Raw genomic sequence first — 27,889 nt, forward strand, 5'->3', positions numbered from 1 at the left:
GTATGCATGCACACACAACATTCAGGGACGATAATTCTGATCCTCTAAAGGTTTGAACATTTTCACATCTACAAGCAATACACAGTGATTGATTGGTCCTTTTTGATAAGTATTCACACCTTTTCTTTGATACTTGAACTGGAACACTCTCATAATACCACACAACTGAGGCCATCACATCGGCATATGGCTTTTATATGTCAAAATGCGACTAAACATCTTACATAATTCACCATTTCCCAAAAGAAGCCTGCAGACATCATATGCACATTTTGGAGATGAGGGAAATATTCAAAGTGATTTATTTTGTCAAATATACAATATACAAGAAAATGTTTCCGTATTTAAACCATCCCTAAGGAGGCATTACTCAAGGGAACCGATTGAAAATTGACGTTAATTTTTTTTAAATTGTTAGAGAAACTGGAGAACTCTAATCAATAAATACTTAGGTGTATATAGAACAATATATATTTCCATTTGAATATCATCTGTTTTTTTCCTATGTAACGTAACAAACTATACCGTAATTTCTCACAATTTCTTCCAAAAATATTTTCAAAAAGTCAATGGAGTGCATTATATTTAGGTAGTAATCACATTGTATAGTCGTATACAGGTAAAAAAAAAAAAAAAAGTCAATAAAAAATGGCAATATGATAGTCGATGTCTTGTGTGACACATTTATATAACTTACGGTAAGGTGTAACCACCAACCTGAACTCTGTCCTCCTCGGGCGGAGCATAACATTTTACTATCGTTAGTGTAGCATATTTGTCGCTACTGCATCAAACATCAGAAACGACTGCCAGTGAGCTTGTTTTAACTTTAACTATGACAAAAACTGTCGATTACAAGGGCTAGTTGTGCAGCCGTTTTTAAAAGAAATGTGTAATCACTACAGCCGATGACGCGGCCAAACCGCAAGCAAAACAACATGAGCTGAAACTACATAGTACAATTGTAATGGTCACATTTAAAATCAAAACGGGATAGCGGACACAGTTGAAATGCTCGCTTTGTTTTAAAAGTGCCCATTACGCTCATTTATGCGTAGTTTCAGCTCTTGTTTTGATAGTGACCTGACGCTATGAAGAGCTGCTACAGATTGTAGCCAAATGGGGGCAAGAGGCTGTAACAGCACAGCCTACAGTGGACCTTCCCCTCAAAGCGGTGACAACAATGAGGAATATCGGGAACCAAGACTCTTGAGATTCAAAAAATGTTTGCTCACAAATGCCATGGATGGCATAGAGGATGACATGCTGTGGGAGCAGGATGGGATCAATGTTCATGAATGCAGGAGGCACCAGAATTGGACCAAGTCATCAATGATGAGTTTGACATTGATGCACCAAAGGTAGTTATGATGGATATTTTTCAAATTGAAGATGAGTCAGATGCTTCTTTTAAAGTCCAGGCCAAGGATATGTGATAAAATGCATGATGCACAAACGTTTTATGCACGAATATGTAATGCAAAATTTTTTTTTTAAGTTAAACAGTGGTAAATAGTTTATTTAAGACTACTATGTGTTAACAAAGTAAAGTATTGAGCATTTATTTTAGTTAGTTGAGGGATTCTGTTCTGACAATTGCAGGGACCAGGACAAGTGTGTCGTGTGCCCTATCCCGAGATATATATTACCGCTGCATTAGTCCATGCACAAAGATTATTATTAATGATTGTTGTACAGACAATTTTTTGAAAAAACAATACAAGTACAAACCTAGCAAAATAGAAATACAAATAATTCCCAATATTTTGAGCATATGGATAGCACCAAATTAGTGGTGCTCATTGTACATTGGTAGAACCGTTTTCCTGATTTTTTTTTTTTCAGTCAATTTTGGGGCTGCGCATTATACTTCAGGACGCATTATACTCAAGAAATTATGGTACTTTATACCTATCAGGTCCAGTATGTGTTTCCTTTCTCACAACTATAATCGTATAATTTTGTGTGCCAGGTTTGAGACCAGTGGTATGGGGGAAACAAGGACAAAGGATGTACTACTAGATGAGGAGGATGACCTGTGGTTGACTCTGAGACATAAACACATTGCTGAAGTTTCAACGTGAGTAGTTGTGTTGCAAATACCCACATATGCACATGTGGTAATGTGCAATATTTTCAAGAAACAAACAGAACAGGAAGGGCTGCCTTAAACTTATAGCACTGCGACTCTTGCGGAGTGTTAAAAAGCTTAATTTTGTATTTTTTTCCTGATTTTCTGACATGATTTACATTTCTTTGTATAGAGCTGTGACTCGCCATCTGAAAGAGTTTTCTGCCAGCAAAAAAATGAACACAGGAGAAAAGGTAGGGGAACATTAATAACATTACTGTACAATATGTTCTTTCTTTCATTTGATTGTCTTAAAATATTTTATTTTCACACATGCACAAATCTGGAAGAATCACAGGCAATTAAGTAATTAGTGAACAATTTGGCTGCAACTGTTGCATTAAATTTTGGTATGCCACCACTCAAAAGGCACAGATGGCATAATGGATGAAATAATAGCTTTTCACATTATGTAAAGTATACTGCTCAATCAAGTAGATTGTATGCACTATAGGCAAAAGAGGGTTTTGCGCCAGTAGCTTTGTCAGTTACTTGTGCAATTTCTGTATATAACACATACATAAAGTGTACTGGTGGCGCAGCTTAGAGCATTGGCCTCACAGTTCTGAGGTCCCGGGTTCAATCCCGGCCCCGCCTGTGTAAAGTTTGCATGTTCTACCCGTGCCTGCGTGGGTTTTCTCCAGGCACTCCGGTTTCCTCCCACATCACAAAAAACATGCATTAATTGGAAACTCTAAATTGCACGTAAGTGTGATTGTGCGTGCGACTGTTGTCTGGCTCCATGTGCCCTGCAATTGGTTGGCAACCAGTTCAGGATGTACCCTGCCACCTGCCCAATGACAGCTGAGATAGGCTCCAGCACTCCTGCGACCCTCATGAGGATAAGCGGCTCAGAAAATGGATGGATGAATAAGATGCACCGTATTATTGGGCGCAGGCATGGTAAAACATATGCCCTGTTTTTTCCAACTGACATGCCCATAAACATTCTAAAATAGATATTGTCATTAAAAATACATATAACATTATTCACTTCAGTGTCTATACAAAAAAATTAATATGAGCGGAGAGCATGTCATCCATGTGCAAAGTTGCACAAGTCTCACTCGACCTCCAACTGGTAGCCATATTGCCTACAACGTCATCTGCACACATCACACTGGGACATTCACCATTGAAAACACGTAGTGGCACCTGCTATGGGAGAGGAACAACAGATATATTGGGATTTTTCCGACGCCCCTTCTGACACAGAGAACATTACACTATCGAGTGAAGTGACTGGGGCAATATTATATATATATATATATATATATATATATATAATATATATATATATATATATAATATTTCGAGGCATATTTAGATAATATGTGGATCACCGGCGCCATGTTGAACCACTGTAGCCCGCGTCGCCGCGAGCGTTGTTGTCGCTCGGTGAAAGAAGGATTACGTCGTCTCTCTAGCTCTATACACACCTACCTGTCATTTGGAAGCCATGAAGCTGTCATTCTTTGCACCTGTGCAGTCCATTATTCACAACGGACCGGGCCTTTTGGAAAAGTATGAAGTACTCCTCCCGAGTGTTCGAGCAATATCCAGCAATACAACGAGCTGGCATTTTGGCTAACACGAAGGAACAAAGAGCTACCTTCCGGCAGGTAAAACTGGTATAAACACATGAAGCCGCCTGTGTTGGCTCCTGCTGATAGCGTCACTTCCTGCTTCTTCTCCAAAACAAATCCCTCGAGAGGATTTTCATGGCAGAAGTTACAAAAAGCCATATATGTGAAAATCATGTTGTGTGGTGAAAAAACTGATGGGTCTATTCTGGCTGCCTTTTTTTTTTTTTTTTAAAAACATCCTAAAAATCATGCTTTTGGTGTCAGTTGGACTTTAAAGATACTGTGGTGATCATGAACCAATAAGGAACAATTGCACTTTTTGTAAGCAGAAGAACAAGTTTACCCTTCTCTCACGCATCGACAGGTGCAAGCAACTCACCAGTCAACACGCCATGCACAATCATTGTGTCACACCAAACCAAAATCATCACATCACAACAAACAGAAGCGCACAACCATTGCCAATTATAGAAAATGCTTGATTTCAGTCGTTGCTGCCGAAGGTAGCTATACCAGTTATTGCGTTTTGGATTAATTACTTTTTCACATAGGAACAAGTGGCTTCAAATATAATTTTTTTCTCCCTGAATATTTAAAATCTGAGTTCTATGTTAACTTGCGTAAAATTGGATATTCACATGTATTTGATGATCTGGGCGGCACGGTGGAACAGTTGGAAAAATTGTGGCCTCACAGTTCTGAGGTCCTGTGTTCGATCCCAGCCCCACCTTTGTGGACTTTGTATGTTCTCCCTGTGCATGTGTGGGTTTTCTCCAGGCTCTCCGGTTTCCTCCCACATTCCAAAAACATGCAACAGTAATTGGACAGTCTAAATTGCCCCTAGATGTGATTGTGAGTGAGGCTGTTTGTCTCCATGTACCCTGCGATTGGCTGGCAACCAGTTCAGGGTGTACCCTGCCTCCTGTCTGTTGACAGCTGGGATAGGCTCCAGCACTCCCACAACCCTCATGAGGATAAGCGGCTAAGAGAATGGATGGATGGATGGATGGATGGACAATGATCTTAATGATCAAAGTGGGGAAACAATGCAAAAAAAAAAATTGAGAAGTGGGCTAACAAATGCAACAAATAGATTAGTCTGGTTGCTCCTCATAAAGGACACATTGAGATACAGAACAGTAAACATACCAACAAAGACGCATGAAACAATTTTTAATCTTACTTAAAGCTCAAGTGTCGTCAAATGGATGATTTTTTTGTATATTAATGAAAAACCCACAGCCAATATGGTCCCATGTGTTTTTTCACCACAAAACATGATTTTGATGTATACAGCTTTTTGTAACTCCCGCCATGTAAATCATCTTTTCGACAACAAGCAGGAAGTGATGTACAGGACAGAGGCGCCCCCTAGTGGACTTGTTTGTTTACATTAGTTTTACCTCCGGGAAGGTAGCTCGTTGTTCCTTCGTGTTAGCCAAAATGCCGACTCATTGCATTGCTGGACATTGCTTGAACACTCGGGAGAATGGATTTAGCCTTCATAAGTTTGCAAGAGACCTGATTCGTTGTGAAAAATGGATTGCACGGGTGCAGAGGACGAGAGCTTCGTGGGTTCCAAATAACAGGTAGGTGTGTATACAGCTCCCAAAAAAAAAAAAAAATAGTTTGGGGCGGACCACGTAATCGGTCTCTCTCATAACATAGCAAATGATCCACGTATGAAATGTGTTGATGTGCGCATACAGCTACTAAAAAAAAATAATAGTTTGGGGCGGACCACCTAATCGGTCTCTCTCATAACGCAACAAAAGATCCGCGTATGAAATGTGTCGATTTGCGCGTCGCCCAGCCAACAATGTCTCGATAGTGTTCGTTGAGTACTGCGGCGACTTTGAACATACCCCGAAAAGCAACATAGCCAGACTCCACCTCCTCCTTATATTCCACTACGGGCGGCTGAAGCGCCCCGTTCGGCGGTCACAGCTTCTGCGAAGGCTGCGCATCGGGCTTTGCGACGGAGGTGGCTCTGAAGAACCTGGCCGAGAATGCATTACTCAATCACGTACGCGCATAAAGCGCTACGGCTTGACTGTGACTAAAGCAGCACCGCTCGGCTCTGTCATAAGCCACACCGGCCGACTGCGATGAGCCGCGATGGCTCATCTCCGCCGCAGGAGTGGATCGGACGGGATGTGGTTTGGCCGTGGTCGGATATCATCTGAATATGGCTTGAAACAATAGTGTGATATTGCCCTGAGGGCTCGAAACAATAGTGTAATATTGCCCCGGTAACTTCACTCGGTTGTGTGGTGTTGTCCTTTTTGAAAAGAACTTCGGTGTCAGAAGGGGCGTCGGAAAAATGTGAATATCTCTGTTGTTCCGTAGTAGCAGGCACTGCGTGTTTTCAACGGCGCAAGTAACGATGACGTCAAGGACAGATGACGCGACTAATATGGCGACCACTTGGATGTTGAGGGACACTCAATTGCGCAACTTTGTGCATGGATGACGTGCTCTCTGCTCACTTTTTTTTCGTATAGACATTGAAGTGAATACTGTTGTATGTATTTTTCATTACAATATCTATTTTAGAATGTTTATACGGATGACACCCGGGCTTTAATGAAAATCATAATTTAATGTATTTTTTATTCATACTTAATCACTCTGCTGCCATCACTGTCTTTCAGACTACAATGAAGGAACTGTCTCAGATGCTGAAGAAAATGCCCCAGTATCAAAAGGAGCTGAGCAAAGTAAGTACAGCAAGCTTATTCATGGTGAAATTGTTCACATTTGCTCATAATGTCTCATTGGCTACTTATATACAATATACAATGCAATAATAATAATATACATTTTCGGGGTTAAGAAATACAGGTATACTATTGTTTATGAGGTATGTGGGGGGCAGGGGGGGTTGGCATAAAGTGGGGTGCTGTAATTGCTGTACTTTCTTTCATTAATGTGTGTAATTGCATATTGTGTCTAGCAGGGTCATGTCCTAATTGACCCCTCCGTACAGGGCACTTAACCACGCCTCCTGAAGTGACGTCACGCCACGTGCGCCGACGTAAGACAAACAATTAGAAAAAATGGCGACGCAGCACGAAAAGAATAGGGCGAGACTGTCCGATTTACCGGCTGATTTCTCACTCGCATTCTTAGCTAACAGTGAAATATCGTTGAAAAGCAGACAGCAGGGCTTCAAGTACTTCAGCGAGGGGTATTTGAACGATATTTCCATGCATATCGACGGAGAAACCATCGAAATTAGCGCGAGGTCTTTCCAGAGTCAAAGGAAGACCGAGCAGCCACATACATTGCATCTGCAGTTGAATCCCACAAGGATATCCGAAGCTCACTGTACATGTCAAGCAGGGTGAGTGCATTTGTTATATTTTGCATGTTATTAATATACATTTGTGGAAAACAACCGTACGTGAATTGATCTTTATATAACCCAAAGACGAATTTGTCATTGATAGTTTCCTATTTTCGTGATACCTATCACACATGTGTACGGAATATTTACATTACCTCTATTTTATCCCTAAAATACTACCCATTGAAGGAGTAGATACTTTCCAAAGCGTCACTGCTCAGTGCTTAAGCCATGTTTGCGGGAAAGTTGGTAGTTCACAATCTAAATGTACACTAGATTCAGTCACCGAACTGATCATTTTTCTTTGGCTTTTAGAATTTTTCATTGAGCCTCGGCCCTCTATGGGATTGTAATATAACAATGTCAATACATCCAAAACCTGTAAAGGCTCTAAAATATAATCTAAAATGTAAATCTCTTATTTTTTCAGTGTTTCTGGATCCTGTTCACATATTGTTGGGCTGGTAATAGCATTACAACAATGGCAGATGATGGGCTTCACAGAAGTGCCATCTAGACTGGCATGCACATCTCTTCCAGAGCAATGGAGCAAGCCAAGAGGTCAGAAGATTGAGCCAGCTGCAGTTCCACAAGTTGTATTTGTCAACCCCAAACTTGTAAGAAAGAAAAGACCTGTGAGGAACACACTGACAGACTGCAGGTAAATTTAATTTGTTTCATTACGCTATAACAGTTTGGTTCTGTCATCACCATAATTTAAATATCATTTCATGATAATTTAATAATAACAATACCAACATGTACACATGCACCCATTTTATATTATTCATACACAACAATTTTTTTAAGTGTCGTTCATAATACACTCTTGTGAATACTGTTCATTGACATTTTATTGCATGATGTGGCAAAAATAACCAACAATGAATGAACTTGTCAAATGTTAATCAACTGTCAAACTGCTTTATTTCACAGAAACATTAAAGTACACAAAAAAGATATTGATCACTTAAAGTCTTTGGAAGAGTGTTCAATGGCCTATGTGGTGTCCAGCCCAAGACTGACATTGAACACTCATCTGGGTACAGTGCCTGTTGCCAGTGGTCTTGCAACATCTGTAAGTTTCACTTTCTTTTCATACACAATGGCATGAAATTGGTTAGAAAACAACAGACATACCAAATCTGTGCAATTGAAGACATCAGTGACAAAGGAATTCGGCCACTCAGTATCTTGAAACTTTTAATTCGTCTGATCGCTCTTTCTACATGAACTCTGTGTTTGGCAATTTTTTGTGTAAGGTTCACATCATGTGAATTCATTTGTATCCCAGATTTGGCAAAAGGTGGAATGTTCAGTTTAAGTCCTACATCCTCTACTTCTTTCACAATGTCAAAACCTTTGTCAGCCATTATCCCATCACCCGTTTTTCGATATCCAATCTCAACAAGTTGTTTCAACATTGACTGAAATCCAGATTTTTTTAAAGATTTCCTTATCAGAAATTGATCCAGCAAACAGCATAGAGCTAAATATAACAGACCCTCTGGGATCTACAGCAACTAAGGCTTTGAGTGTGTTACATGATTTGTAAGTACTGTAGGTTTGAGACTGGGCATTGAGTGATGAAGGCTTTTGAATTCTAATTTCAGTACAATCAATAATGCTGAAAGTATCTGGGAATTCCTGTCTGTAATTACCTGGCATGTGTTCATATATAACATCTCTGGGTGGCCAGATGCATACTTCACCAAATCGGAGATCATGTAATTCACCCACGAGTTGAACACAACGCCAACAACTTGCTGTGTAAGACTAAATCGAAAAGCTAGGTCTTGTAGGTCAGAATCATTTCTTAGTTTGCATAGAGTCAATAGTAATTGATCTTTAAATGATATCTTCTTTATCTGAGAAAGATTGCCTTTGCCAACATATTTTAAAGGGCATGAATCAGTGTCAGGCACCAAAAACGTGAAAATTGCATTGAATGTGTCCTTGGAAAAGGCTGTGTAATAATGCATAATACTGTCATCCTCCTTAAGCACAAACAGTGAAAGATGGAGATGTCACATTGTCGTTCCGTCTCAACTTTTCCTCCAGCATGTTCAGCTGTCGTTTGGTCTCCAGGTGTTCAAGTGTGCATTTGGCATAATCTCTCAGTAGGATTTCCTTTTCAGCGACTAACGACATCAGATCCAGTGGTTCAACCCCTGCAAAAAAATAAATCTATATAATTTTGGACAGTATGTTTACATAGTTGAAACAGTTTACATGGACATGATGATACAGTGTATATTTTTCAAACTGTAATCACTCATCAAATGTTTTTCTTCAGGCCACGTTCTTTGAACTAGAAGATGCAAAGACAGTTGGGACCTGTTGTGGAAACCTAGCCTTCCCTCAATCGGCAAAAGTTACCCCAGCTGATTTATTCAAGACATGGTTCACTGAACTACATCAAGAACAGTGTATCAAGATTGAAGAAAGCACAAGGGACCAAGCCAACAGTACTCTGTGGCACACAGAAAGAAAAAAACGTCTGACAGCATCAAATTTTGGAGCAATTCTGCAAAGAAAGAAAATTACCGACAAATTTCTGATGGAATTAATAGACCCAAAGCGTTTCAGCTCAGTGCAAACTTCGTATGGACAAAAAAATGTAAAAGTGGCAGTTGCACAATATATTAAGAGTACAGGAAACCATGTGCATGATTGTGGACTAATAGTAAATCCCAAATTTCCTTATCTTGGATCAACACCCGATTCCAAAGTGTGCTCTAATGGAATTACAGGACTCCTTGAGGTCAAATGCCCCTACTCTGCACGCGATGTTACTGTACAAGAAGCCAACTCTTCAGACAGTTTCTGTTTGGGAAATAATTATGGACAATTGAGGCTCAAAAGTAATCACAACTATTACTACCAAGTACAAGGACAGCTGCTCACATCTGGAGCTGAGTTTTGTGATTTTGTGGTCTACACAAGAGTAGACCTATTTGTTCAAAGAATATACCCAAACATTGACTTCATGGAGAATATGTTGAATAAGCTGAGTCAATTTTATTTCCAACATGTACAGTCTTATATCAGAAGACATTCAACTGACCCATGAATTTCTTTTTAGCGTTGTTTACATTTGTGTCACATAGGATGTTTGTGTTTTTCCCTATATTGATCATAAACTTCGTTTTGTTGTAACTTGAATAAAGAAACATCTTACATCTTGAATGCGTCTGACTCGCTGTAGAAACTGTTCTGGTACTCGCAGTAGAAACTGTTCCGGTAGATGTATCGCCGTTGGTGCCAATATCTTCTGTCATGGTGCTTTCCTCAGGCTGAGTACTTACAGTTGATTTCCTGTGAATGATTAAATAATAACTGGGTTTTATACATAAAGAAACTGTTGTCCAGCACTGTTATGCTTCCAGAATTAAAATTTCAGTATGTGATGCACAATGTTTTGAACAGCTGTACTTTAATCTTGTCATTTATATATATATATATATATATATATATATATATATATAGGGGGAGTGGTTCCTTGTTTTGGTAAATTGGAAGTGGATTTTAAAGCATTGCATTGTGACTTTTAACCCAGAGAACTGGCACATTATGCAATACAAAAATATAGTTATAGTTCAAAACACTGTCGTCTTTTCCATTTATCCAATGTTGAGTTATTGTCCATATAAAACCATACCGCCCAGTCGCAAAGTTCAAACATTTTCTTTTTAATGGTGCCTTCCTGGTAGATTTAGATCGACAAAGGGGATCCGCAGGAAAGGGGTCTGGTAATTTCTTGAATGGTAGTGACTGGTTTACGAAGTGCTAAAAAAGTGAAGAAGCAAACGTGTTTCAAATGAACTATATATTATAGATTCTAAATACAATACATTCTTAACTGAGACAGACGCCATGTTTCTGATTTCATTCAAATCAACGATATATTATAGATCCTAAATACAATACATTCTGAACTGAGAGAGACGCCATTCTTCTGATTTCATTCAATCATTCACACGTAGGAATGTTATGCTAGCAAAGAACGTCTCATTCATTTATACGAGACGTATATTAAAAATCAAATTTAGGGCATATCTTCATGCAAACACAGTCTGGTTAAGCTTCTGGCCGCGAGCCAGCAAGAAATCAATACGTTTGTGCAGTCCAATCATCGCTAAATATCGCTCAACAAAGAATAAATGTGTCAATCGTTCACACGTAGCTGTGTTATGCTAGCGGAGAATGTCTCATTCATTTATACGAGACGTGTATTAAAAATCAAATTTAGGGCATATCTTTGTGCAAACACAGTCTGGTTAAGCTTCTGGCCGCGAGCCAGCAAGAAATCAATACGTTTGTGCAGTCCGATCATCGCTAAATATCGCTCAACAAAGAATAAGTGTGTCAATCGTTCACACGTAGCTGTGTTATGCTAGCGGAGAACGTCTCATTCATTTATACGAGACGTGTATTAAAAATCAAATTTAGGGCATATCTTCGTGCAAACACAGTCAGGTTAAGCTTCTGGCCGCGAGCCAGCAAGAAATCAATACGTTTGTGCAGTCCGATCATCGCTAAATATCGCTCAACACAGATCAAGTGTGTCAATCATTCACACGTAGCTATGTTATGCAAGCGAAGAACTGCTAATTCATTTATATGAGACATGTGTTGAAAATCAAATATAGGGCTTACCTTCGTGCAAACATATGTGTTCCGGTTGATATTAGATGGATTTAGTTGATGATGCGGTCTTCCACAAAGTTTGATCCATCGGAGGCATTTTTCGTACTGGGTCTTCGGTTTTGGAAAGGGTACGAATTGAACTCCACCAACTAGCCTTTCAGGATACCTGTCGTCACTATTACAAAGTCCGTGACTACACCTCTCAACCATATTTTTTGTTAAACAACCCAAATACACGATAAAACGCTAACTAACCCTATACTGGACCATGCAATGTTGTCTGAGAAAATGGCGGGAGCAAAAACGGGCTTTGGTTTATGTAGATCTCTGGCCTCTGATTGGTCAGTGACGCGGATTGCGCAATATCCACGGAGGGGTCAATTGTCACTGTCGGGAGGAAAAAGGGCTTATTTTGTGTAGTGTTGGGCTGTGAGTAAGACAGTTAGGTATCTTATGGTATCTACCTATCTAATCATACTTGTAATAGACATGTTCTTGCCAGATGTCAGCATGACCCCCAATCTCAGATGGGGCGGCAATCCTGTCTCTGCTCCCTTGCTAAGACAGACGGTCATGGGGATGCCTGGCCTGTCTCACACAGACGCTAAATTAATCAAAGTCTGAAAGAGCTCATAAAAAGTAGAGACCAGAAATCCTGTCTTCTCAACTGGACTTTAAATTAGTTAAGTTACCCCAGAAACCTGGGTTCCCAGTCATCAGAAGACTACCTGGGTTCAAGGTTTGAAGGTTTGAAAATCCACTGGTTCCGCAAAGCCAAGATAATAGTTCAAAGGACCATTTACACTTTTACAGCTCAAGACCTCTGAGACAATTGATGGAGCCCAGAGACATCCACCGGGCGATGGGTTAAAAAAAAACATGGAAATGTTATACAAACAAACAGTAAGTGTTATTAGCCACGACATAAGGTTGAAACACTCATTGCACTGATTCAACAGGGTGTGTGTGAAACGCAAAGCTTGAAACCGCTTTCTTCATCTGAGGTCCAAAATTTAATGTTATTCTATCCCACTGATATTAAACCAAAAAATAATCATAAGATGGAAAAGTAACGTTAAAAAGCGGTGTAGCTCCCTTAGTGCTCCTATGTCCTTGACACACTCGCTTTTGCTTGTTCATTCAACCTTGCCGAAGTCCCAAATCTCACCATGAAATGGCGAGGACACACCTGACATTCTCCCACTGCAGGGCACCCTGCCACTGCTCTGAGCTCTTCAGGCAGGTGCTTGGGCAGCTCACAGACAAAGCTTCGTTAAGCTTCGCTAAGATTACGTCACATCCTGAATTTGGTGTTATCAAGGAGAATGTCAAGGGACAACGCAATCCATCAATAGGTCTCATGTTAGAAAGTTGGCATGCTATGACAATTTTCATCACAAACCACCTCAGGAGTGAATGACTAAGCTGGCATGAACATGAGAGCTGCTACCAGCTCTGTCAGTGCCTTCACCAAACCCTGCCTCTTCTGTCAGGTTAACACAGTATGGAGTAATGTAGGAAAATTAAGTACTGTAAAGCCTTTATAAAGCAAAAAAAAATGACCTTCTCCACAGGAAGGGACTCTGTTTCAGGTGACAAACAAGAGCACATGAGTAAGTTCTGTCAGGAGAAATTGAAATGTGATGTCTGGCCATGAATGAGAGATAGTGGGATTGGTGCACGTATTCTCCACTTGTCTTTAATGCAGCCCTATGGGGTCACAAACCAGTGTAATCTGTAGGCTGGTTCCAAGCCCGGAGAAATACAGAGGGTGTCAGGAAGGGCATTCGCCGTAAAACATCCATCCATTTTCTTCCGCTTTTCCGGGTCGGGTCACAAAGGAAGTCGCTTCAGCAGGCATACCCAGACTTCCCTTTCCCCAGCCCCTACTTACAGCTCTTCCGGAGGGATCCCGAGGAGTTCCCAAGCCAGCCGAGAGACATAGTCTCTCCAGTGTGTCCTGGGTCGTCCCCAGGGTTTCTTTCCGGTGGGACATGCCCGAAACACCTCACAAGGGAGGCGTCTAGAAGGCATCCGAATCAGATGCCCCAGCTACCTCATCTGGCTCCTCTCAATGCGGAAGAGTAGAGGCTCGTCACTGAGCCCCTCCCGGATGGCCGAGCTTCTTACCTTTTCTCTAAGGGAAAGCCCGTACACCCTGTGGAGAAAACTCATATCGCCCGCTTGTATCCGGAATCTTGTTCTTTTGGTCACGACCCATAGCTCATGACCATAGGTGAGGATAGGATTCGCCTTTCGACTTAGCTACCTCTTTACCACAACAGACCGATACAAAGTCCGCATCACTGCATACGCTGCACGGATCCCTTTGTCGATCTCCCGCTCCATTCTTCCCTGTCTCGTGAACAAAACCCCAAAATACTTGAACTTCTCCACTTGGAGCAGGATCTCATCCCTGGGCATGCCACCCTTTTCTGACTGAGGACCATGGTCTCAGATTTAGAGGTGCTGATTCTCATTCCAACCGCTTCACACTCGGCTGTGAACTGCTCCAGTGAGAGTTGTAGATCACGACTTGATGAAGCCAACAGAACCTCATCTCTGCAAAGAGCACAGATGCGATGCTGAGGCCACCAAAGCGGAGACACTCTACGCCTTGGCTGCACCTAGAGATTCTGTCCATAAAAGTTGTGAACAAAATTGGTGACAAAGGGCAGCCATGGCAGAGTCCAACTCTCACCGGAATTGAGTCTGACTTATTGCCGGCAATGCAGAACAAACTCTGACAGCGGTCATACAGGGACCGAACAGCTCGTATCAGGGGGTTCAGTCCCCCATACCCCTGAACAACCCCCCCAAGACTTCCCAATGCCTTCTCCAAGTCCACAAAACACATATAGACTGGTTGGATGAACTCCCATGCACCTTCGAGGACCCTGCCGAGCGTGTAGAGCTGGTTCACTGTTCCACAGCCAATACAAAAACCACATTGGTCCTCCTGAATCCGAGACTCGACTTCCCGATAGACCCTCCTTTACAGCACCCCTGAATAGACCTTACCAGGGCGGCTGACGAGTGTGATCCCCCTATAGTTGGAACACACCCCAGTCTCCCACTCAAGAGGCACTGTCCCCGATGTCCACTCAATGTTGCAGAGGCGTGTCAACAGAGACAGCCCCACAACATCCAGAACATTTTAGAACTACGGGTGTATCTCATCCATCCCCGGGGCCTTCCACCAAGGAGCTTTTTAATCACTTTGGTGACTTCAACCGCAGAGATAAAGAGCCTGCCTCAGAGCATCCAGACGCAGTTTCCTCATGGGAGAAATGTTGGTGGAATTGAGGAGGTCTTCGAAGTATTCTTCCAAACGACTCACAACATCCGGAGTTGAGGTCAGCAGGGCCCCATCCCCACTATACAAAGTGTTGATGGTGCACTGCTTCCCCCTCCTGAGACGCCAGATGGTGGATCAGAACTTCCTCGAAGACGTCTTGAAGTCGTTCTTCATGGCCTCACAGAACTCCTCCCACGCCCGGGTTTTGCCTCAGTGACCACCGAAGCTGCATTCCGTTTGGCCAGACAGTACGTATCAGCTGCCTCGGAAGTCCCACAGGCAAAAAATGCTCAATAGGACTCCTTCTTCAGCTTGACAGCATCCCTCACTGTTGGTATCCACCAATGTGTTCGGGGCTTGTTGCCACGACAAGCACCAAACATCTTCCGCCCACAGCTCTGGTCGGCCGCTCAGCAATTGAGGCGTGGAACATCGTCCACTTGGACTCAATGTCACCCGCCTCCTCTGGGACGTGAGTAAAGCTCTTTCGGAGGTGGGAGTTGAAATTCCTTCTGATAGGGGAATCTGCCATCTGTTCTCAGCAGACCCTCACAATACGTTTGGGCCTGCCACATCAGACAGACATCTTCCTCCACCATCGGAGCCAACTCACCACCAGGTGGTGATTAGTTGACATCTCCGCCCCACTCTTCACCCGAGTGTGTCCAAGACATGCAATCACAAGTCCAATGACACGACTACAAAGACGATTATCGAAGTGTGACCTAGGGTGTCTTTGTGCCAGGTGCACATGTGGACACCCTTATGCCTGAACATGGGTTTAGGGTTAGGGTAATTCGTTATGAGCAATCCATGATGAGCACAGAAATCCAATAACCGAACACCACACGGGTTCAGATCGGTGGGGGTGGGGGGGGTATTCTAGCAGGCAGAATGATTGAGTCATGGGAAAAGGGACACGGAGAGGACTGAGGAGAAGTGAAAGGAATAGATTGAGATGTGACTTGAGGCAAAGGTAGAGGTAGAGAAGGCTAAACAAGAGGCATATGGAAACATGTACACCAGGTTGGACACAAAAGGAGAAAAAAGATCTCTACAGGTAGACAGGGATGGGACGTATGTGCAGCAGGTACGGGTGATTAAGGCAAGAGATTGGAATGGTTTACTGGTGCCAGTAGTGTGTCAAATAGATGGTAAGAATACTTAAGTATCTGTAAGCAACAGTATGGTTTCATGGCTAGAAAGAGTACCGCAGATGCATTATTTGCCTTGAGAATGTTAGTGGAAAAGTACAGAGAAGGGCAGAAGGAGCTACATTGTGTCTTTGTGGATCTAGAAAAAGCCTATTACAGAATACCAAGAGAGGAACTGTGGCACCGCATGCATAAGTCTGGTGTAGCGTAGAAATGTATCAGAATAGTACAGGACTTGTGTGAGGGCAGCAGAACAATGCTGTAGGTGTGACAGAAGAATTTAAGGTGGAGGTGGGTCTGCATCAGGGATCAGCTCTGAGGCCCTTCCTGTTTGTGTGGTAATGGATAGGCTGACAGATGAGGTTAGACTGGAGTCCCCTTGGACCATGATGTTCGCAGATGACATTGTGATCTGCATTGAAAGCAGGGAGCAGGTGGAGTAGTAATTGGATAGATGGAGGCATACACTAGTTAATCAAAGTAATACAGAATATATGTGCATAAATGAGAGGGGTCGGGGGGGCTCCAGGGAAAAAAAGAGACAGTGAGGGTGAACGACTTCCAATATTTCGAGTCAACAATCCAGAGCAACGGTGAGTGTGGTAAGTAAGTGAAGAAACGGGTCCAAGCAGGTTGGAACAGTTGGTGGAAGTTGTCTGGTGTGTTATGTCACAAAAGAAACTCAGCTAGGATGAAGGGCAAAGTTTATAAAACAGTGTGAGGCCAGCCATGATATTTGGACTAGAGACGGTCACACAGAAGAGACAACAGGAAGCAGAGCTGGGGGTGGCAGAAAGGAAGATGTTGAGGTTCTCTTTAGGAGTGAGCATCTCAGATAGGATTAGAAATGAGCTCACCAGAGGACAGCTAAATTTAGATGCTTTGGAGACAAGGTTGGAGAGAACAGACTTTGATGGTTTGGACATGTCCAGAAGCGAGATGGTGAGTATATTGGTGGAAGGGTGCTGAGGATGGAGCTGCCAGGCAAAAGAGTGAGAGGATGACTGAAGAGAAGGTTGATGGATGTTATGAGTGTGAGAGAGGAAGATGCAGGAGATCGGCTTACATGGAAAAAGATGGCACATTGTGGCCACCCCTGATGGGACAAGCCAAAAGGAAAAGAAGAAGTTTATGACTATGTGTGTTACCAATAAAGAACAAAGGCAAGGTTACAATTGAGGAAGAATTAAAAGTGGACAGTGAAAGGCAGCCCCTCTTCAGCAGCTTTGGGGCAATGAAAGCTATACTGAAAATCAAGCAGAGAACAGAGTTTTCTTGCCATTGTCCCAGTCAGAGTAAAGATGATTACTTCAAATGCTTTCGTGGATCCAGGCAGTACTGGCACCTTGTGCAGAGACGAGTTTATAGATGAGCTCAAACTGTGTTTTAAGAAATAAATGTTCTTCTCAAAACAAAAGGAAAGCAAAAGACAGTTCACAGTGATGTCATAACATGCTTGGAAGTGAGTTGCCTGGAGACCTACAACTTTGTAGAGTTGCAGGAAGTGTTTCTATCGGAGACTATCACAGCAAATAAGAATCACATTCCACTACAAAAGACATTGACTGATGGTCTCATCTAGAGTGAGTACAGTTTCCTCACATCAATGCAAAAACAGGTCTGTTGATTGGGAGAAATGTGTGAAAGTCAATTGAACCAGAAGAAATTGTCAATAATTTTAAAGATGGGCCATATGCTGTCAAAACAATCTTAGGATGGACAATGAATGAACCAGAAATGAATGGTAATTGTGAAACTTCATGAGATGATGTGGAAAATGTTATGACAAACAGGATAACTGTGGCTACACTGGACAAACTAAGTATGACTTCCTTTAGCTAGCCAACAAAAAGAGCTGGAGTTTTTCAGAGATAATCTTCAGTTGATGGAGAGTGTCAAAAAACCAATAGGATAGTCGGGGGACCTCACATTCTTCATTACATTTGTGCCATGAACCTGAAGAGGAAAGTTGTCACGCGTCATTCATTTCGTGAGGATAAGATCATCTTAATGGCTGCTCTGTATGACAAGGGCTATGCTGTGACCGTTCCATCATAAAAAAAATGCTAAATCTGTGTGTGTTTGAATGTAGCATACCTTATTTAGGAGCTACACTGAATGGGGAGCTTCTTCAGGGGTTGGACCACAACCGCAGTCACAATGGACTATCACCTTATTACGCGAATAACCTGTGGCCATTATGGCACATGTGGAAACCATCTTCCACCAATTCAAGGTCCCACCAGAAGATGCTGACTAATGACGGTTTATATAGTGGCCAAATGGAGATACCCACAGTATTCTGGTGGAGTACAGGATGCTGGTGTAAATATTTGCTGCTAATTCATCCCCAAGTTGTGCTAGCTATGCGTCAGATAATGCATCAAAGACAACAGGGACCTGATACAGTTGACAATGTTCCATAAATTTTATGTTGATGAATGCCTTAAATCAGGCAGCAGTGAGGAAGAAGCTATGTTGCTGTGTCATTAGCTGAGGCTGGGTTTCATAATAACAAAGTGGATCAGCAACACATGAGTGGTGCTGGCAGCCATATCTGAGAATGAAAGAAATGAAAAGAGAAATGAAAGATAAATACCTTTGAAATGAAACCTCAAGGGACTTGGGACTATTTATGTGACCACCCAATAAAAAATGTATTAAAAAAGATATGAAGCATGGAAGGAACACTTATAAAACAGGGCCTTAAAGATGAGTAATAATAACGAATGCCTTGGATCCATTTTTTTTCAGGAACCAGTAAACTTGAAGATCTGCATTCAGATAATGGAACAAATGTGGTTGGTTCAGAGTGAGAGCTAAAGAAAGCCATCCAAGATTATAACATTTCCAAAATGTAGGACACTCCTGCAACAAGGCATTAAGAGGATGTTCAATACCCCAGCTCCCTCTCATTATAGTGAGGTCTGGGATCCTTTAGTCCAGTCCACCAGGAAAATCCTCAGAACCACTTTGAAGATGTAGAGTTTAGATGAGGAGAGCCTTCAAACATTTCTGTGTAAAGATGAGGCATAATTAATGGATGTCCCATTACCACATCTCCCATTGACCCAAATGATCAGGAGGCACTCACCCCAAACCATCTCCTACTACTTAGGACTAGGCCATCTTTACTGACAGGAGTTTTGATGATGGAGGATCTCTATTCTCATTGGAAGACAGAGGCAGGTCCAAGTTCTCTTTTGGAAAGACTGGGTGAGAGTAATTCGTCTGAATTCCAACCATACTAGAAGCAAAAGATACTGTATGTCTTGTGAGGAAGACTCACTGTAGTAAGGCCTTAATACGCTCAACAGAATGTTGATTACAAATTTCCCAAGTTATGAGATACTGCACATGCTTATGTTGTTTTTTGTAATTGTTTCTAAGTTTAGAGGATAACTAGAGAGGTAAATAGGTATTTAGGGCTTAAGAAATATGCATTTTTTTACTCTGTTCATGGGGTATGTGTTTTGATAATAAAGTGGGATACTGTAATTGCTATTCTTTAATTCTTATGCTGAATTCAGTGTTTCATGTTATGTATGTAAGGGCATATTTTGCCCAGCAGGGGTCCTCTCATGAATGTTACTGCAGGAAAAAGGGCTCAGTTTGTGTAGTATTGAGCTATGGAGTCATACTGTTTTCTTAAAATGTCTTTGTGTCTTACTGTACTTTTCAAGTTTCTATCGGCTGATTTTTGAAGCTCAGCTGTAATTAAATCAAGTGGATTACAATAACCAGGGTAAAAAAAAAAAACGAAATGGACAGAAGCCATAATCAACGGAAAATTGTCCAAACAACACGTATACACATTTTAATGAGCAAAAGTTTGTATCTTTTCTTTATTGTTCCCAAATTTTTGTTTCAAATTGCAAAATTGATCGACTTGGAAAAAATCTTATCTTGTTAGTATTCAACGCATCTTCACCTGGCTGAGGATTGTATGAACCGCTACCAGGGCACCGTTGACAAACTCTGCCGTGTGGAACAGGTAATTAAGCCATCCTCTTCGACAAACTTTAATTGATATGAACTTTCAAATGTGACCAGAATTAAGAACCGAGGACAATGGAAATCTAACTGTGATACATAAAAGTCATCACAACAATATCAAAACAATAGAGGACAAATGTGCAGTACACTTACTTGACCTAATTTCCCCGAGACCTTTATACAGTGCTGTGAAAACGTACTGGCCTTCTGTCAAATTTTTATTCTTGCATAGTTTCCACACTTTATTGACGATCATCAAACAATGTAAATATCAGACAAATATAACCCGAGTGGATTTATCATGCTGTTTATGAATGGGGATTTCATTTATCCATCTATCCATCCATCCATCCATCCATTTTCTTAGCTGCTTATCCTCACAAAGGTCGTCGGAGTGCTGGAGCCTATCCCAGCTGTCAATGGGCAGGAGGCAGGGTACACCCTGAACTGGTTGCCAGCCAATCGCTGGACACATGAAGACAGACAGCAATCGCACTCACAATCATACCTAGGGGCAATTTAGTGTGTCAAATTAATGCATGATTTTGGCATGTGGGAGGAAACTGGAGAGCCCGGAGAAAACCCACGCAGGCACAGGTAGAACATGTAAACGCCACACAGGCGGGGCCAGGTTTGAACCTTGGACCTCAGAACTGTGAGGCCAACTCTTTACAGCTGCGTCACCATGCCGCCCAGTTTTATTCTATTGAGGGGAAAAAATTCAAAGTTACCTGGCCCTATGTGAAAATTAATTATCCCATCCATCCATACTTCCATGTTCCACTACTGTTCTGGGTCGTGTCGCTAGGGCAGTAGCTTTTGCAGGGATACCAAGACTTCCCTTCACTTCGTCCAGCTTTTCCGAGAAAAGAGAAATCCTGAGGTGTTCCCAGGCCAGCCAAAAGGCATTGTTTTTCCAGCGTGTCCTGGGTTGTCGCCGGGCTCTCTTTCCAGTGGGACGTGCTCGGAACACCTCACCAGGGAGGTGTCCGGGAGGCATCCAGATCAGATGCCCCAGCCACCTCATCAGGCTCCTCTCAATGCGGAGGAGTAGCAGCTCGACACTGAGCCCCTCCCAGATGACCGAGCTTCTCACCCTATCTCTAAGGGAGAGCCCAGACACCCTGCGGAGGAAACTCATTTCGGCCACTTGTATCTGGGATCATGTTCTTTCGGTCCTGAACCACAACTCAGGACCATAGGTTTTGGTAGGAACAGATGTCGACTGGTAGATTGAGAGCTTCACGTTTCGACTTAGCTCCCTCTTCACAACAATGGACCAATACAAAGTCTGCATCACTGCAGACGCTGCACCAATCCGCCTGTCGATCTGCAGCTTCAACCTTCCCTCACTCATGAACAAGACCCCAAGATACTTAAACTCCTCCTCTTGGAATAGGATCTAATCCCAGAGGGGGCACACCACCCTTTTCTGACTGAAGACCATGGTCTTAGATTTGGAGGTTCTGATTCTCATCCCAACCGCTTCACACTTGGCTGCAACCCGCTCCAGGGAGTATTGGAGATCACGGCTTGATGAAGCCATCAGAAATATATAATTCTGAAAGGAGCATTTGAAGGGCTGCTTTTCTCTAACACCTCAGGAGAATGAAGATTTCAGAATGAGGACTGAGTTGTGGGATTTCGTGGTGGTACTCCGAAAGTGTGAGTGATGTTGAGCTGCCTTAAGAGTTGGTATTTCTTTCCAAAGTTATTGCAATGTCAGGGAGCATTGTGCACTCAGTAAGGGCTGGCATGCTTGGCCACCAGCTGATTCAACAATAAATTTACTGGCTCTTCTCCCAGTTATTCCCATTACTTTTGTGCAGGTCTTGAGATCTTCATCTTGAGGTCTTATCCACTAAAGCGGTGTTAGACAGATCTTCAAACAACAAAAGATCAACAAAGCGCTGGGCCCAGACCTTGTGTCCCCATACTGCCTCAAAGTCTGCGCAGACCAACTTGCTCCTGCCTTCACAAATGTCAACAGGTTTACAACTGTGTGAAATACCAACCTGCTTCCAACGCTCCACCATTATACTGGTACCCAACAAAACAGAAGTGTCAGGTCTTAATGACTACAGGCCTGTTGCCTTGACATCTGTGGTCATGAAGTCCTTTGAACGGCTTGTGCTGGACCACCTCAACAGTGTGACAGGTCCCCTGCTGGACCCACTGCAGTTTGCGTATTGAGCTAACAGGTCTGCGGATGATGCTGTCAAAATGGGTCTGCACTTCATCCTTGAAAATCTTGATAGCGAGGGTACCAATGCAAGGATCCTGGTTGTAGACTTCAGCTCTGCGTTTAATACAATCATCCCTGAAGTCCTCTCCTCCAAACCTCTCCAACTCAGCGTCTCGCCTGCCATCTCCCAGTGGATCTACAACTTCCTAACGGGCAGGACACAGCAAGTGAGGCTGGGAGATACCACCTCATCAACATGCACTATCGGCACCAGGACACCCAAAGGTTGCGTACTCTCCCCTCTACTCTTCTTGCTCTAGTCTACACGAATGACTGCACCTTGTGGCATCCGACTGTCAAACTCCTGAAGTTCACAGATGACACCACGGTCATCGGCCTCATCAAAGACGGCAATGAGTCTGCGTATCAAGGAAGTGACGAGACCGGAGCTTTGGTGTGGTCAACACAGGCTGGCATAGAACACTCTAAAGACTTTGGAGATGATTGTGGACTTCAGGAGACATCCTTCACCTCAGCTGCCCCTGACTCTGTCAAACTGTCTTGTGTCAATCGTTGAGACCTTCAAATTCTTGGGAATTACAGTCTCAGAGGACCTGAAGTGGGGTACGAACATCAACGCCATCCTCAAAAAAGTCCAGCAAAGGATGTACTTCTTTTGGCTTCTGAGGAAGCACATCCTGTCACAAGAGCTGCTGATCCAGTTCTCCACAGCGGTTATCCAATCAGTACTGTGTACCTCCATCATAGTCTGGTTTGCAGCTGCCACAAAAAAGGACAAACTCAAACTGCAAAGGACAATCAAAACTGCTGAACGGATTGTCGGCACCACCCTACTTACTATTGAGGACTTGCACGCAACGGGTGCTAGGTCCGGAGTAGGCGGGTTCCTTTCGGATCCTCCACATCCTGGCCACCAGCACTTCCAGCTCCTTCCATTAGGAAAGTGCTACAGATCAACGAAAGTCAAAAGTAGCAGGTATTGGAACATTTTTTTTTCCCTCTGGTAATTAAGTAATTAAATTCTTGATCAGTGAACCTACTATTTATCTGTCTTGTGCCATTTTAGGACACTCACTCACATCCTGCTATTATTATTTTTTTAAATATTTTTTGTAATATTTTGTAGACCGCACGATTTGTCACTTTAAACTGCTCCCTTTGCACAAATTGACATCGTTAACACACTTACTGTATCCATGTAGATTTTGCACCTTCCACATTTTATAAGGAATAGTTCCTATAAACAGAAATGTCTCTTGTTTTGTTCTTGTTGCTTTGTTGTTCTTTCTTCTGAATGTCGCACCAGGGCAGTACCAACTGCCTGAGAAAATTTCCTTGTGTTTTTTTACACACTTGGCCATTAAAGCTGATTCTGACTCTATGTATATATATGTTCAAGAGGGATTTATGATGCCAAATGTGTTGACGAAGGAACACCTTCCTCCTGACTTTCTATTTTGGTCATTGAAATAATATCCTCTGACTTTGACTCTTGTTGGAAATTGCCTCTGGGGTAAACTTGAAACAAGGAAAATTAGTACATGAATGGCTGTGGACTGGATGCTCACAACTGTGTGTACAGGTGGAAGTGGCAGTGTTTGTCACTCACTCTTGCTACCCACCACTCTCAGTTGAATTGCCTGTAAGAGTTTGGATTTTCCACAGCACCGTACCATCAAGCTGAATGGCAAGCTCTGATACTTGGCTCTGTTTCATGTCATCGTACTCTCTGTAAAATGTGGGGAATAAAGCTGTCTTTATTATCGGATGGTTGTCTGTTTAGTCTGCATTTGGATGTGGATGTGAAGTATCGAAATGTGGCTCAATATAAAAAATGTCATCCCTTTTGATCTGATTTGGTTCAGTTGAATTTTGTTGGAACTTCATCATCAACAAGTAGTCTCTGCAACATTCATCCTGAATCTGCTGGTTGTGAAAACATCAACTTCAATGTTCTTATTCACTTGCTGCAGCTTCATACAACTTTGCTTCAGCCATGGCTGTGTCTGCATTACACTCCTCATAAAGTGTTTCTAGCATGGCCTCTAAGCTAATTTTCTCCATGTATTCATTCATTTTCAAAACCGCTGATCCTCACTAGGGTCCACAGGTGTACTTGAGCCCACGCCAACTATTTTTGGTGTGAGGAGGGGTACAGGCGAGTAAGTCACTGTGACTAACCAAAAATTTGGGAAAGGTGAATCTGGAAAAGGTTACAAAGTCTTTTCCAAGACTTTGTGGCGCCAGCGAATTACAGTCACAGACATTATCAACAAATGGAAAAACTGGGAACAATGGCAACCGTTCCCAGGAGAGGACAACCAACTAAAATTACTCCAAGAGTGCAATGATGACTCACCCAGGAGGTCGGAAAAGTACTTATGAATCACAGTCTAAACTACAAGCTATTAGTTACATGGTGGAAGAGAATTAAAGATCAACAAATCCAAGGTTTGCAAGTGGAAAAGCAGGAAAACAAACTTCGCCAAGTCAAGAAGAGGAATCGGCGTGTCCGCGGAAACGAGGGGAGGTGGCCCCAGTTAGAAGAACAACTCAAGCAATAAATTAATGATCAAAGAACAAACAACAAAGAACAAACTATCACAGTGAAAAAACAAGTGCAGCAAAGGAACTCTGAGTTTGCAATTACTCCGGGAGGCTTGACAAAGCAACTTCAAATGTTGGACATCAGTGTAAACAGAGTACACAAAGTGAAGTTGCAAGTGGCATGGGAGCGATAGATGACAGATGGCAAACACAACTTTATGAAAACTGGGAGGCAGTGTTAGGCAAGTTATGCCACAATTTGTGAATGAATTGCAGGTGCTTGGACAAACCTGTGCATACCTAATAGGTAACTGCTGGACATGGTCGTAAGTACGGGTTGTCGTAATTGCTTATGCTTATGTTGATACACGAATACTGATTGTATTTTAATGGTTTCATAGTTACAAGTGGCCCTCCTAGGGCAACCATAATTATGATGTGGCCCACAATCAAAACAATTTTTACACTCCTAAATAACCTTACCTCCTTCTTTCTTTCTGAAAGGACCTTGCAATGGGTACTGATGCAGAGGGTGAGAAGATAAAAGATCCCATGAGGCTTATTGTACCAATCTTACTGGATACCAATGTCAGTGTCTCCGACAAAATCCGCATCATTCTGCTTTACATCTTCCTCAAGAATGGTCAGATATGTCTACCTACTGTTTTATCTTAAGTGCAACCAAACTCATTTTCGTGTTTAGTGTCTCAATATATTGATACGTTTGAAGATAGGTGCTACAAAAGTGAGAACAATATACAGTAGTACTGAATTGTTAAGGTATACTTGAAAACTATTTTTCACTGTTGTAAGTTTTCTTGATTTTGTGAACTAGGCTAAAAACTAATTCCGTGACGCCACTGGGCTGGTGCGTATATACCACTATATTAACACCGAGCGTCTTTATTCTAAGCAGTGGTCAGTTGGCAGAATTCCAGTATTCATAAATAACTTCAGCCAGATCTTCCAGCATAACAAACAATTGGCCATGAAACTATGCTCATAGCTTGGAAAAATTACATCTTCCCTGAAGTCTAATGTGTTTTGTGGTATTTGGGAAACATGTCTTGCCATTTAACATCCACACCTGTTGTGTTACAAGGCAGCGATGAAATGGACAAAATCCTCCTTTGAATTTCAAAGGCTGCTGCCAGTTTATGGTTATTTTTCAGGCTCAGAGGTTGCTTCTCTGCTGCCTGTGAAAACATGGAAGGTGGTACTTGCGTTTGATTGATAGAAGAGGTGTTGACATGCTGAAAGAATCTCAACTCTTTTCCATTTTGAAGTCTGTTTCTTCACATACTTTGCAAATTTTTCATGAATGAATTTCATTTTTTCTCCCATTTGGTTGCACTTTAATATTATAGCTAGACCATGTTAAATAATCAGATATACATGTCACCCAGTTAAATGAGCATATCATTACTTTTATATTGTTTATTCTGTTTTATTTTTTGGACTGATACTCTGTCATACCATAATTACAAAGAACCATAGAAAAAGGAAACTGCTAATTTCTGCATGAGCTAACTTTCAAATCAGATAATTATCTCATTAATAAAATAATTATTTCCGCCATTATAAGTATTATGTTGTTGTCATGTTATAGAAATGTTGGACTTTTTTTTTGTGATACCCATTTTTTCTCCCACAAGCAAATATACATCACTGTCTATTTGTGAATGCCCACATTTCTCTTTTATCAACTGTACGTGTGCGTGCGTGTGCGTGTGTGTGTGTGTGTGTGTGTTGTGTGTGTGTGTGTGTGTGGTGTGTGTGTGTGTGTGTGTGTGTGTCAGGTGTGACCGAAGAAAACTTGTGTAAATTGCTCCAGCATGCCAGCATCCCCCCCGAGGACAGTGACATAATTTCCAATATGGCACACATGGGTGTGCCTATTGTCTCTGAGGTATGATGCGTTCTGAAATTGAAATATGTAACAGATATAAATGTATTTTACATCTAAACCCTTTTCACCCTTAGCTAAAAATAAGCACAGGATGTGGTGGAAGTCCTTGCAACAACTACACTTGGAAAAGGAAGATATTCCTTAATGACTTAAAATACAGTAGTGTTCAAAATAATAGCAGTCCAACGTGACTAACCAGATTAATCCATATTTAAGAAAATATTTTTTATTGCTACATGTCAAACAAGTTACCAGTAGGGACAGTAGATTCTCAGAAAACTAAGACGGCATTCATGATATATACACACACACTCTTTAAGTGTACGGAATGTCTAATTTCTAACACAAACTATCTTATCTAGATGAAAATATATGTTCAACTGTACCATAAAATGCATAACCTTTTCGATGGTTTTACCCAAAAATATAAGTTTATGAAATAAAATCCGCGAACTTTGACCTGGTTTCCCCGTGTCTGAAATGGTAAACATCCTGTTGCGGGACTAGCATTGGCCTGGAGCGTTTTGTATTTATGCCGAAGAAAAACCCATTCATTTTCTATCATATGCAGTGAAGTTTTCACTCCGGACTCTTTTACTGGTTGACTCATGTCTGCGATGGGTTTTGAATGGAAAAAACTGTTAAAACCTGGATCAGTGCCTACCATACAGCCAGTTCCAACACCTGAAGAGATGTTGCTAAAGGCACAAAACTTGGATCGGCCGCTGAACCCGCCGGACACACTTCGACAAGCTCAGCACCCCGTACAAAGTACCAAAACAGCAAAGATCTTATGTTGAAAGACAAGTTGTGCGGGTATGTGGTTTTTTTTTTCCCCTGAAAACTTTTAACTGTTTACATGGTTGAATGATAGAAGCACGTCGTTCCTACCAAAAAATATTTTATTACCGCAAATCATTTGACAATTCTGAACTAGAAAAACAGGATAATAATGTGTACAAATGGTGGCACAGTGGAGCAGCTGGAATGCCTTGGCCTCACAATTATGAGGACCCGTATTCAATCCCGGCCCCACCTGTGTAGAGTTTGCATGTTCACCCCG

At 42.0% G+C, this 27,889-nt stretch overlaps 1 protein-coding gene across 6 annotated transcripts in view; it reads left to right on the forward strand.

Annotated features, from left to right (window-relative positions):
* Positions 1–27,889, forward strand: part of stxbp1b (syntaxin binding protein 1b) — a 104,350-nt gene that overhangs the window by 62,603 nt on the left and 13,858 nt on the right. For 3 of the 6 annotated variants that reach the window (XM_061816485.1, XM_061816486.1, XM_061816484.1), the window contains exons 10-15: positions 1,973–2,080; positions 2,265–2,325; positions 6,372–6,437; positions 20,082–20,162; positions 25,422–25,560; positions 26,717–26,826. In XM_061816485.1, the coding sequence (XP_061672469.1) occupies positions 1,973–2,080; positions 2,265–2,325; positions 6,372–6,437; positions 20,082–20,162; positions 25,422–25,560; positions 26,717–26,826 (565 nt within the window). Of the gene's footprint in view, positions 1–8; positions 1,362–1,972; positions 2,081–2,264; positions 2,326–6,371; positions 6,438–6,974; positions 7,064–7,496; positions 7,728–8,002; positions 8,145–9,362; positions 10,256–20,081; positions 20,163–25,421; positions 25,561–26,716; positions 26,827–27,889 lie in introns of those variants that run through there. The other 3 variants (XM_061816488.1, XM_061816483.1, XM_061816487.1) reach the window with 3 other exon arrangements.

Source organism: Syngnathoides biaculeatus, chromosome 4 (assembly GCF_019802595.1).
Source record: "Syngnathoides biaculeatus isolate LvHL_M chromosome 4, ASM1980259v1, whole genome shotgun sequence".
NCBI classification, from domain to species: domain Eukaryota; kingdom Metazoa; phylum Chordata; class Actinopteri; order Syngnathiformes; family Syngnathidae; genus Syngnathoides; species Syngnathoides biaculeatus.